The sequence below is a fragment of the Falco biarmicus genome, chromosome 8, assembly GCF_023638135.1.
Source record: "Falco biarmicus isolate bFalBia1 chromosome 8, bFalBia1.pri, whole genome shotgun sequence".
Lineage (NCBI taxonomy): Eukaryota > Metazoa > Chordata > Aves > Falconiformes > Falconidae > Falco > Falco biarmicus.
This window is the reverse complement of record NC_079295.1, coordinates 64,709,579-64,721,846: the sequence shown is the minus strand read 5'-3', so window position 1 is coordinate 64,721,846 and position 12,268 is coordinate 64,709,579. Positions and strand designations below refer to the sequence as shown.

General features: G+C 51.6%; 1 protein-coding gene across 1 annotated transcript; it reads left to right on the top strand.

Annotated features, from left to right (window-relative positions):
• The first annotated feature begins 482 nt into the window (after window positions 1–482).
• Window positions 483–3,574, top strand: EGR1 (early growth response 1). Its single transcript, XM_056350158.1, has 2 exons — window positions 483–1,026; window positions 1,296–3,574. Exons 1-2 carry the CDS (start codon window positions 492–494, stop codon window positions 2,591–2,593), a joined length of 1,833 nt encoding a protein of 610 aa, XP_056206133.1. The 5' UTR covers window positions 483–491; the 3' UTR covers window positions 2,594–3,574.
• The last annotated feature ends 8,694 nt before the right edge of the window (window positions 3,575–12,268 follow it).

Here is a 12,268-nt window from a genome sequence, read left to right as displayed (position 1 = left end):
GGGCCTGGTCCCGCGGGGCCGCGGCGGCGCTGGGGGCTCCCGGGCGCTTCCCGAAGCCGCCGTATCGCCCGCGCCCGCCGCGCGCTCCCGTGGCCCGGGGGCGGGCGCGCGGCCCAGCGGCAACCTGGTTCCCGCGGCCGGACTCCCCGCGCCCCCCCCCGCTGGGGCCGGAATGGCCATATAAGGAGCGGGAAGCCTCCGCCGGAACCGAGACTTATAAGGTTGTTTCCAAATATGGTAAGTGCGGCGGGGGCTTCCGGCGGGCCGGCCGGGGCGGGCGGGGGCCGGGGACTCCGCGCCCGGGGACCGGCGGCACTGCGGCGGCGCTGCAGCGGCGCTGCCCGCGGCGGGGGCCAGACCCACAACGGGCGCAGGGCTCCCAGCCCGGGGCGAGCGGGGCCCCCGCGGCCCGGCTTTCCCCGGTGCCAGGCGCTGACGCCAGGCGGGGTCCTCCAGCCCGCATCCATATAAGGGCTTCCTGCTTTCCATATATGGCCATGTACGTCAGGGCCGGGGCGGGCTGCGGCCGGTGGGACCCGATATATAGAGGCGGCTCCGGGGCGGGCGGGGAGCCGAGCGCGTCCAGCGGGCAGAGCCGGGGGGAGCCCCGGGCGGGCGGGCGGGCGGGCGGGCGGCGGGGAGGAGGGAGCCGGGCACTTCCAGCGGGCAGCGCCGGGGCCACCGCGGCGCAGGGCACGCAGCAGGCGACGGCCGCCCCGCCGCAGCCGGCCCGTCCGCCGGGCCAACGGCGGCAGCGCCCCCGCCCGTCGGACCCCGAGCCCGGCGCCCTCATGGCCGCGGCCAAGGCGGAGATGCAGCTCCTGCCCCCGCTGCAGATCGCCGACCCCTTCGGCGCCTTCCCGCACTCGCCCCCCGCCATGGACACGCACTACCCCAAGCTGGAGGAGATGATGCTGCTCAGCGGCGGGGGGCCGCAGTTCCTCGCCCCCCCTGGGGCGCCCGAAAGCGCGGGCTTCGGCGCCGCCGGCGAGCCCGGGGAGCAGCACTTCGAGCACCTGGCAGCAGGTAAGCGGCCCGGGCGGGCGGGGGGCTCGGCCCGCCGCGGGGGGCTCGGCGCTGCAGCGGCGGCTGCGCGGGGGGGATTCTCCCGCCTGCGTCAGCGGCTCCGGGCCGGCCGCCGCTGGAGGGCTGCCAGCCGCGCCGCAATATGTTACGCTCAATTAGTAATTAACCAGAAACGAGGATCCGAGGCTGCGCTGCGCGGGTACGGCTCGCGGAGCGCTGGCAGCAGCTGCGGCGGCTGCTGGAAGTAACCGATGTTCCTCTCTTCGCAGACACTTTCCCCGAGATGTCCCTCAACAACGAGAAAGCCCTGCCAGAAACCAGCTATCCCAACCAAACGACGCGGCTGCCGCCCATAACCTACACCGGGCGCTTCTCCCTGGAGCCGGCCCCCAACAGCAGCAACACCCTGTGGCCAGAGCCCCTCTTCAGCCTCGTCAGCGGGCTGGTGGGCATGGCGAACGCACCCCCCACCTCTACGCCTTCTTCGTCGTCGCCGTCCTCCTCCGCGCAGAGTCCCCCTCTGAGCTGCTCTGTCCAAGCCAGCGAGAACAGCCCCATCTACTCAGCCGCACCGACTTTTCCCAGTTCCAGCTCTGACATTTTCCCTGAACCACAAACCCAGTCCTTTCCCAACCCCTCTGGAGCCCCCATCCAGTACCCACCTCCAGCTTACCCGACTGCTAAAGCCAACTTCCAGGTGCCAATGATCCCGGATTACCTGTTCCCGCAGCAGCAGGGTGAGATCAGCCTTGTTCCAACCGACCAGAAGCCCTTCCCAACCTTGGAGACCAGAGCACAGCAGCCTTCCCTCACACCGCTGTCCACCATCAAGGCGTTCGCCACCCAGACTGGCTCCCAAGAGCTGAAGACCCTCAACACTAACTATCAGTCCCAGCTGATCAAGCCCAGCAGGATGAGGAAATACCCAAACCGTCCCAGCAAGACCCCTCCTCATGAGCGACCCTACGCCTGCCCGGTGGAGTCCTGTGACCGGCGGTTTTCACGGTCCGACGAGCTAACGCGGCACATCCGCATCCACACGGGACAGAAGCCTTTCCAGTGCCGCATCTGCATGCGGAACTTCAGCAGGAGCGACCACTTGACTACACACATCCGCACGCACACAGGAGAGAAGCCATTTGCCTGTGACATTTGTGGCAGAAAGTTTGCCAGAAGCGATGAGAGGAAGAGACACACTAAAATCCACCTAAGGCAGAAGGACAAGAAGGTGGAAAAGGCAGCTCCTGTCTCCACTGCTTCTCCCATTCCTGCCTACTCATCCTCTGTGACTACGTCCTACCCTTCATCCATTGCCACCACTTACCCCTCGCCAGTGCGCACAGTGTATTCCTCCCCTGCTCCCTCTTCCTACCCCTCCCCTGCACACACCACATTCCCGTCTCCCTCTATAGCGACCACTTACCCCTCTGGCACTGCCACTTTTCAGACCCAAGTGGCCACCTCCTTCTCATCTCCAGGGGTCACCAACAATTTCAGCTCACAGGTGACCTCAACACTTTCAGACATGACGTCAGCCTTTTCCCCAAGGACAATTGAGATTTGCTGAGATTACCTTCTGGAACAGGAGACTTCACCTTTTCCATTGGTATTGTCAGACACGAAGTCTCCAATTACTCCCCCAAGACCATACGTTGCAAGGCTGTTTAACTTTTCTTTAAACTTCAGCTGCCTGAAACAACTGCCGTTAAGTTTTCCACCTCTGTTGAATGACTTAATTTGCATGGACTGTGGATATAAGTTCAGTATAATTTTCCCCGTAAACAATAGTCTTTTATTAGGAAGAAAGGACTTTTGATTAAGTATGTAGCTGATGTAAATTGTACATGTGCCATGGTTTTGCTTTCCTTTAGGTACTATTGATGTGAAAAATCTTCGCATATCCACGTTGTATTATTTGGAGTTTGCAGGGCCATATTTTGTAAATGTTAATTATATTTCAGTGACAATGCTGTAATGAGTTTCAAACTTCTTTGGGAACAGCACTTACTGTATTTGAGCATGTTAGAGTGATGCTATGTAAATATCACCTGATGAGACACTCACATGTGGCAGAAGTTTTGTTTTTAAAGTTACAAGTCTTGGTGCCTTTTTGTGAAGCCTTGCTGACGTCATGCATTTGTGTGAATGGATGCTTTGCATCTTGCCTTAAAGTGAAAAGGATGTTACTCAATGTAAGGGAGAGCAGGGAACGGGTGGGGAGGGGAGCACGAGAAAGCCCTGGGGGACGGAATGTAAGCAAAAAAAAACCCCCCACACCTCTCAAAGTCTATTTTTGTTACAAAAATGTAAATTTATATATATATATATTCAGGAGTTGGAATGTTGTAGTTACCTACTGAGTAGGCAGCAATTTTTGTATGTTATGAACATGCGGTTCATTATTTTGTGGTTTATTTTTACTTTGTAATTGTGTTTGTTAAAATGAAAGTGACTGTTTGGCTTCTAAACACATTGAATGCGCTTTCTTGCCAATGGGCTATTTGGTGTACAATACCCTTCAGAAAAAAATAAATAAAATATCAAATCACACAGAGTTCCATATTTTCCTTTAAGTTTCTACAGAGGAAAAGATGGTGCTGCAGTAACCCTGACTCCTTGAGCAGCTGGGAAGTGATGAGTGCTGCTTGTCTCTTGGTGAAACACCCACCCAAGAAAGGAGGGGAGGCCAATCGCTCTTACATCCAGTTGCTCACAAAGGTGTGGATGGAGCACACATGTCCTTGCATTAGGTGCATCATCTGCTCTTCTGAAGTAGCCACAATTCCTATTTTCTGGCTTCTCCAGAAGCATGCGAGCTAATCATAGGAAGAAAACCAAATTCTCCCAGTGCTGAAAATGAGGTCTGAAAACTAGAATCTCAACTGCGTGTTCATAGGTAATCGGAAATCTTACTGGATGGTCAGATAGCAGAGCCATTTCTAGGCTGTAGATGCTGCTGTCATTTCAAGCTAGTCTGCTAAGTCCTGGTCTGGCTTTCCAGAATTGCGATTGTGCTAAAAACTGACCCAGCAGGAGCTTGAGCAATGCTTGATGGTGCCCCAGGTCCTCCAGAGCACTTTGCACAGAAATGAGCAGTAGTGGGAACTGCCACACCCAGAAGCAGCCGGGTGCTGTGGGGTACATGGTGCAGTGGGTGGGCTGAGGCAGGCGGCGGTGCAGGAACAAAGGCCAGGGTGCCCTCCCCAGCGTCAGGGAACGGCTCTGACACCCGGCTGGCCACCGCTCTGATGCCCAGCTGGCCACCTCTGTGCACCAGACTGGCTTCTGGGTGCCAAGGCCACAGCATGAGGGAGGTGATGAGCTCTGCAAGGCTTCTCTAGCTCAAAGCAACGCTGGTCCTGCTTGCCCCATGCTTTCGCCACTTTGCAATGGTGGATCCGTTTGACTTGTGGAGGCCTCCAGAAATCCACCCTAACCCTTGCCCCCACCTTCTCCTGAGGGTGCTGGTCTGCCTTTGAATGGATGGGCTAGTCACAGGCAGCTGGCAGGTAGCTGTGCCCAGCTGCAGGGGTGCCCAGAGGCACCGAGCTGGGTGCACAGGGCTACCACCAGCCCCGTGTTAGCCCCGACCCACAAAGCAGCGTGACCAAGGACAGGCTCACCACCTGTGCACCGTAGCTTGCTATAGCAGCCTGGCAAAGGGCACTGCCCACCCGGCAGGGGGTCACTTGTCCGAACCGCGGTGCCTCCTTGCAGGATGGTCCCCAGCACCATGGAGCCTCTCGTTGTGGGGGCGGGAAATAAAGGCAGATTTGCAAATACTGCCGGCACACACCAGCCAGGGCCTCTTCCACGCAGCCACCCTTTGGTGCAGCCTCCCGGGAAGCGCTCACCGTTCAGACCCTGGCATTCGGGCCGGACTCGTGCTTCGCATTTGCTGGCTCTGTGGCATGAGGGAGGAGCCCGCCGGGGGGCTTTCGCCCCCCCTTGCACGGCCCGTGCCCCACCGCTCGGCAGCGGCCCGCAGGGCTGGGGGGCACCGGCCGCGTTCGCTTTGCTGCCAGACCCTTCCGTTTGCGGTTGGCCCGAGCGCTGGGACAGCACGGCGGCTGCCGCCGGGTGCAGGGGGCTCGGGGGCGCCGCCGGCAGCGGCCCGGGAGCGCCGCCCGGGGAAGCCCCGCGCCCCCCGCGCACCGAGCCCTCGCAGCCGCGGAGGGACCGAGCGTCTCGCCTCTCCGGTGCCGGCGGGCACCCCCCGGCTCGGCCGAGCCCCAGCAGGTTGCAGCCGCGCTCCACACCCGCACCGGCGGGCGGGCCGGGCAGGGCGGGGGGCGGAGCCCCGCGGGGCTGGCGGAGCGCGGACCCGGCACCGCGCCAGGGCCGGGAGCGCGCCGGCGGGCGGGGCCCGTCACGCGGCCGCGGGGCGCCCAAGGCCGAGCGGAAACGCGGCCGGAACCCGCCGCCATATTTGGTGTTTCCTCCGCGCCTTTTTTGGCACTTCCGAAGCCCATAAAAGGCGTTTCCTGCTCACGCAGCCCCGGTGCTGAGCTCCGCCCCTCCGCGGCCTGTTGGGGCCCTCGCCGGGGTCGGGCCCGGCGCCGGGCCCAGCACCGGGCACGGGCTGGTGGCAGCTGCCGGCCCCAATGGTCCCTCCCTGCCGGCTGCGGCCTCGGTGACGGGTCGGCCCAGCCCGGGCAGCCCCGCGGGGCCGGGCGCCTAGGCCTCTCCCCGGCAGAGCCGTTCCGTGAGCCGCTGTTGGCGTGGGGAAGCGCGGGCAGTCGCTGCCCAGGCGCCCGCTTTGTGCTCCAGTTACACTAGAAAAGATCTGTCTTAATTTTTCTTTCCCTTTAGAAATAAGGAGATAAAACCCTCAACGTTTTAATGGGGCACGCGTAAAGAGCACGGTGTGCCTGCGACAGGCTGCACGCACCACCACCACCACCCCCCTCGGCAACGCCGCTGCAGGCCGTGCGCTGCTGGTGACAGGCCGCTGTTCAGGCTCTGCCTGTTGCGGCTGTGAAGCACGCGCACCGGTCGGCCGTGGGCCTGGGCTGACCAAAGGGACGAGGCCTCACAAGAACAGAGCTGTAGGCAGAGGCTGCGGAGTGGAGAGTGAGGTGGCCATGGGCCTCTCTTGTCTCTGGGCTGGTATGTGTCGACGCCACAAGGAATGATTTTGTGCTCCTAACCTTAAGTAACCCCAGGAAAATCACCTTGCAGCTGGTCGCAGGGGGCTGAAGGTGGTGGAGCTGCAGCAGGCGCCCTTAGCAGAGCTGCCCCCGCCATTGCCAAGCCTGGCAGAAGCTGAGGCGAGTGGCTGAAGGCTGGCTTGGTAGGGGGGCTTTAGCCCTTTCAAAAGCAAACTGTCAGCTAGAGCTAGGGTATTTGGCTTTTTGTTACAAGTGGCTGTTCCTGTCAATGTTTTTTTTTGTGGCCCGGTAGACTCTAGAATTGTCAAGAGTTATGAGAGGAGATAGGTTATTTATGAAGATGGCTTGTCTGTGTGATTCTTGAGCTAAACATTCCATGTTTTCACTTGTTTACATTGCCTAACAAGCACTATTGGACCTAGAAGGAAGGGTAAATGGTTTAAAGTGCATTGTGAGACTAGGATGAAATGTGAGCCATAGCTAAAGAACAAGAACTTTTTAAATAGTTACATTGTTCTGCTATAATCAAAGTGTCTGTTTTTAAAAAGCCAGCCTTGACTGATAAACTTTAATGATTTATGGTCTTGACTTCACTAATGAAACTGTCCTATTAAGTAAGAGGCTGATGCTTATACAGTGTCTAGCACTTGCAGACTTCAATTTCTGATGGTACTTTAGCACCACTGTAATGGAAAAGATAGATGGTTAGGCTGAAGTGTTTCCAGCGTGCACATTTCACTTCCTTAACTATAAAAAACATTATTAAAGCATGCTTTTTTATTTTTTTAAATAAACATATAGCCTTATCTTTTTTGTTTTGCAAACTTTTCATACTACAGGGGTTTTTTTTGTATCTCCAAAATGTTGTGTGATACACAACAATACCAGTAAGAATGTCAGTAGCTAGAAGTTCTGCTATCCAGTGTCCTCTGTAATGTTGACCTGAGTGATTTAACCTGATTTCTGTTACTTTGATTACTGCAATAGTGGGCTTCCCCTGTACAATAAAACTGTTGATCACAAATAGACTTGTGAACATCAGATCTGGAGGGACAGGGAGATGCTTGATTTGACCTTTAAAAGGTGGTGAGCGCCTCCAGCATCTTGTGAAGATGCAGTTAAAACTTACACAGCCTGAGCATTACTTGCTACCTGGTCGTGGCTGTTCTCCAGCCTGACAAGTTTAGTTGGGGATAGCTTTACAAGCTTTTGAAAACATGTTGCATAATGAACATCTAAAATGTGTTTATACCAATCGCTGCACTCCTTTGACTGCGCAGCTGTGGGTAGCCTTCAGGTTGCCTACCTGAACGTGCCGGGCTGCATACTAAATCATTGAGCTGCCTGGTGTGTTCTGACATGTGGTGTTCTGGGCTGAGAGCGTGAGCTGGAACTATGTGTCCAGGTCTGTGTGTACAGCAGTTCTAGTCACGGCAGCCTCAGGAAACCCTCAAAATACTGTAAACACACCTTAGTAAAACCTAAACATTGGTCAAAGAAGTGTAATTAAGTCCTGGACAATGAATGCTCTGGAGTTAATGAGTTTAGTTTTACCACTTTTAATAGTTTTGACTGTGCTTTTGGAACACCTGAAAGAACGCTGAAGCCTAAGGAAATGAAGGGAGAGACTTGATGGGTAAATCTTACTACAAACTTCCTGGAACAAAATGTCATCAGTGGTTCTTAGAATATTGTCTATATGGCCTCTTCCTAATTAGCTGGAGGACTGGACTTGGAAGTATCTTTATATATAGTTGGAAATCTGACACAAATTTGAAGGAAATGTACAGCAGCAGCATTTTGATCTGAAGATACTTGTGATTAAAGGTCTTGGCCATGATTCTTAGCTCCTGTTTGTGTAAATAAGCTTGAGAATTACAAGAAACTCCGGATTCATTCAAATGAACTGGAAAGCAACTGCGAGGCATTGAATTTAATGGTGGAACCTGTCAATGAATCTCATGGTTTTCCCCAAGGAGGAAGGCCTTTTGTGGACAAAACAGGCCACCTGATGTGCTGTGAGTGTGGCTGTAATATGCCATAGATCTCTGGGGTCATCAAGTGAACACACGACCCTTTTTTTTTAAAAAAAGCATGCCTACATTAACATATAGTAGTTAAAAAGCAAGGAAACATTGATGAAATTTGTTAAAGGAACTGTCATACTCAGTCCAGAGAAGTTCAGTCTCTGGTCCATTCTCCAAGGTAGCCCTGGAGTATTCTGGTGATTGTGACCTGCTGCTGATAAATTTCATGATAGAGCACATGTCTTTGCACATTTCATCTAACTTTGTCCAAGTGAGTTGTTAGGCTATATAAAGTTTTAGCATTTGCAATGGTACTGGGTCGGGCTGAGCCCCACAGCAGCCCTCAGCACCGTGTTTCTATCAGTAGCTGGAAAGGTGGCAGTGACACACCAGTGTTGTGGCTGCTGCTGAGCAGGGCTTGCACAGCAGCGAGGCTCCCCAGCCCCTCCCCCCCCCCCCCCCCCCCCCCCGCAGCTCTCTGGAGTGGGCAAGATTTTTGGGGGGACATAGCCAGGAAAGCTGACCCAAAGTGACCAACAGGATATTCCATACCATACGACATCTGCTCAGACATAAAAGCTAAGAGAAAGGGGAAGGAAGGTGGGGGCATTCATTATTTATGATGTCTGTCTTTTGCGCACTGAAGCCCTGCTTCCCGGGAAGTGGCTGAACATCGCCTGCTGATGGGAAGTAGAGAACAACATCTTTTGTTTTCCTTTGCTTCTGCGGGCATGACTTTTGCTGTTGCTTCATTAAACTGCCTTTATCTTGACGCACAACATTTTGTCCATCTTATTTTCTGCCCCCAGTTCTGCTGAGGAGGGGAGTGATAGAGTGGCTTGATGGGTACCAGGTGTCCAGCCAAGGTCTACCCACCACAACCGATGCCTGAGGGAAAGGTGAACTTTAGCATATCCAGGTGCTGCATGGAGAGGTGTGTTTAAACTCACATCCATTAATGTACCTTTTGTCATACTGCTCTGTCACTTCTGAGAGGTAGAAGCCTGTGCCATATACCACAATCAAGACAGAGGAATTATGTGGATTAATTGTAATGTATGGGTTGTTGGGTTTTTTCCTCCTCCTATGTTTCTTTTCTTTTCAGAGTATTTCCAAACTTCCTATCTGGCTTTTCAGCAATGAGCTTTTAAACCTATTATAAACATCTTTTTTTGGGTCATAACAGTTCTCTCAGAGACCATCATACAGTATATAATGTTCAAATGTTGAACCCCCATCCCCTGTGCCTGTTTAGTAGGTTTTTTTCATTATCCACACAGAAATTCATCTGCAGCTTTACTGTCTGTTCCCAAAATGTTGTTAGCCCCTGCAGCAACTCTATAGGGGCATTTCTTTAACTACACAGAAGGAGCACATTGTTACACTGTTAGAAATCTGTCACCTCAGTATTCACCTGACCGTTTTCAAGCACTCGGGAAGCATGGTTTCCTAGGGCTAAGCAGAGATCTCTGCATGAGTCTGCTGGCAATTTTTGCCCAACTATGAACTGGCTGTTTATTCCAGTTCTTTCAGCCTTTTAATGAGTTGCTTTTCTGGGGGAGAACTGTTCCTGTTGTCCCACGCAATGTTTCCCACGCAATGTAGTTTAAGAGCCTTTGGAAAGGGTCTGTACTGAACAGTTTATAGAAATCCAAATACAGTACATTAGAAGAATTTCTCATGTCCATGTGCTCATTGATTATTCAGAATAATTCTAAAGGATTTGGCAGGCAAGAACTTCCTTTACAAAAACTGTACTGATGTTTTATCTCAATTTACTACTTATTCATGTACCCACTAATTGTAGCTAGCTTCTGCTAGCATGCCTGGGGACACAGGATTTATAAGCCTGTAGCTTTCTGAAGCCTTTATGAAAATTCATGTTATGTATGGTACCATCCAGTCCCCTAGTACTGAGGTAGAACACCACAGCTATTATGCTTGTTATTTCATCCTCAAGTTGAGCATTTGAAGGGATACCATATGGTCTAATGACTTGTTGTTATTCATTTTGATGGCTTAATCTCTTCTGTAATCTATCCTACAGACACTTCAGTTTAAAATATTCTGAAACGCAACTGCTGTAAAGGAAGTTTTTGTCACAGGAATTCTTCTGAAACAAAATAGGTGCAAAAATCACTTTTGGTGCCCTCCTTATGTTTTGACCATCAGTTGGCCTTAAGAACTCTCTGATTGTCTCACAGTCCCTGATGCAGCTGAGAAAGGAGTCCTTGGTTCTCTTCCTGTCTGCAAGCTGTTTTCCCCAAGCCATACTTCTGGCCTGCCATATTGTGTTTTAATACAATAGTTTGCAGCCTCATCTATTTTCTGCATTTCAGCATAACTTCCACTTCTTAAGGGATGTCATTCTTCCACTTTGTCTGAATTATTATTTTTGATTGGTGCTTAGCCTTTCCTAACAGGCAATAAAAAGTGATTGGTAATGTATTTAAATAGCTTTCTTGTCACTAGGAAATGTTTTTACTTTTCTAGCTGCACTACTACTTTCTCTTTATTTAAAAATAGTTTAACTCTCTTTTTGAAACTATGTCCCATTGTAGTAGCTACTTGGATTTTGTTGCCCTTGCAGGGATGTTGAATTGTTCTTGTGTTTTGATGAATGCTGGTCTGTGCTTTACTCAGGAAAATACAATTTCATCTGTATCACCTAAACCATGTGCTTTTAAATGCTTCTTGGCTTTTCTGTGATTCTTAGATTAAGATCGCCAGTGCTTTTTTTTTTTCTCCTGTTATTGTAAATGTCAGCATCCTGATTGCATGTGGCTTATGTACACCTGCCTCCTGTATAGGGTCCTTCTGTTTTTAAAGATTCCTTGTCCTGGTTTTGGCCGGGGATAGAGTTAATTTTCTTCTTAGTAGCTGGTGCAATGATGTTTTGGATTTATTATAAGAATAACGTTGATAGTAACAACTGAAACATCAGTGTGTTAAGTAGTGCTTACTCTAAATCACGGATTTCCCAGTTTCCCATGCTCTGCCAGCAAGCAGGTGCACAAGAAGCTGAGAGGGAGCAGAGCCAGGACAGCTGACCTGAACTAACTAAAGGGCAATTCCATACCATAGGATGTCATGCTGAGGATATAAGCTGGGGGTGTTGGCCAGGACCTGCCAATCGCTGCTGGGGGCCTGGCTGGGCATCAGTCAGTGAGCGGGAAGCAATTGTATTGTGCATAACTTGGTTGTCCACCCTCCTCCCCTTGGGTTTTATTCTTCTTTCTTTCTCTCTCCTTTTAATAACAATTGGTTTTATTATTATTATTATTGTGTTGTATTTCAGTTATTAAATTGTTCTTATTTCAACCCACAAGTGTTACTTTTTTCTGATTCTCCTCCCCATCCCACTGAAGGGAGTGGAGAGGGAGCACGCAGCTGTGTGGTGCTTAGCTGCCGGCTGGGGTTAAACCACGACATTCCTTTTTGGCATCTGACATGGGGCATGAAGGGTTGAGATAACAACAGGTCTGATCAGAGTGTGTGGAAACAAGTTTGTCGTTAAGTGTTCATTGTATTGGTTTAATGGTCACCAGTCACAGTGTTGCTTTATTTACTCTCAGAGTTGTTGCGCTTGTTCTCAGAGCTGTGTGACACCTTACTTGCAGCATATACTCGCTGCTTTGGTATTTATTGCCCTTGGGGCCTGGGCCAAGGTTCTCGTTTTGTTGTACTTTGTAGTACTGGCTTGCAGTATGCTAGAATTGTTGGTTGTGAAACTAGTCAGGTCTGTGTACTCAGTATTGTGATCACCTTTGTACTTCTGGTGCCATCTCATGGGAACTATTAATAATTACACCTTTTGCCTTTTCTCAAGAGAGCCAACCTGTGGGGGAAACATCTTCCTACACCCACTGCTCTTCTCCCAGCTAATTACAGAAGCGTTTAAAAATTTCGAAAACATGTCATCAACATGTGGGGCATTACAGCAGAAGTCTTCGTGAAAGGGAAGAAATAGTTCCAATCCTTCTGAAAGCTGGCTTTGCCATAAAACAAAGTAAGGTCAAGGCACCTGCACAGGACATCCAGTTTTGGGGGGAAAAAATGGCAAGATGGATGTCATGAGATTCCCATGATGTGATAACAAAACAG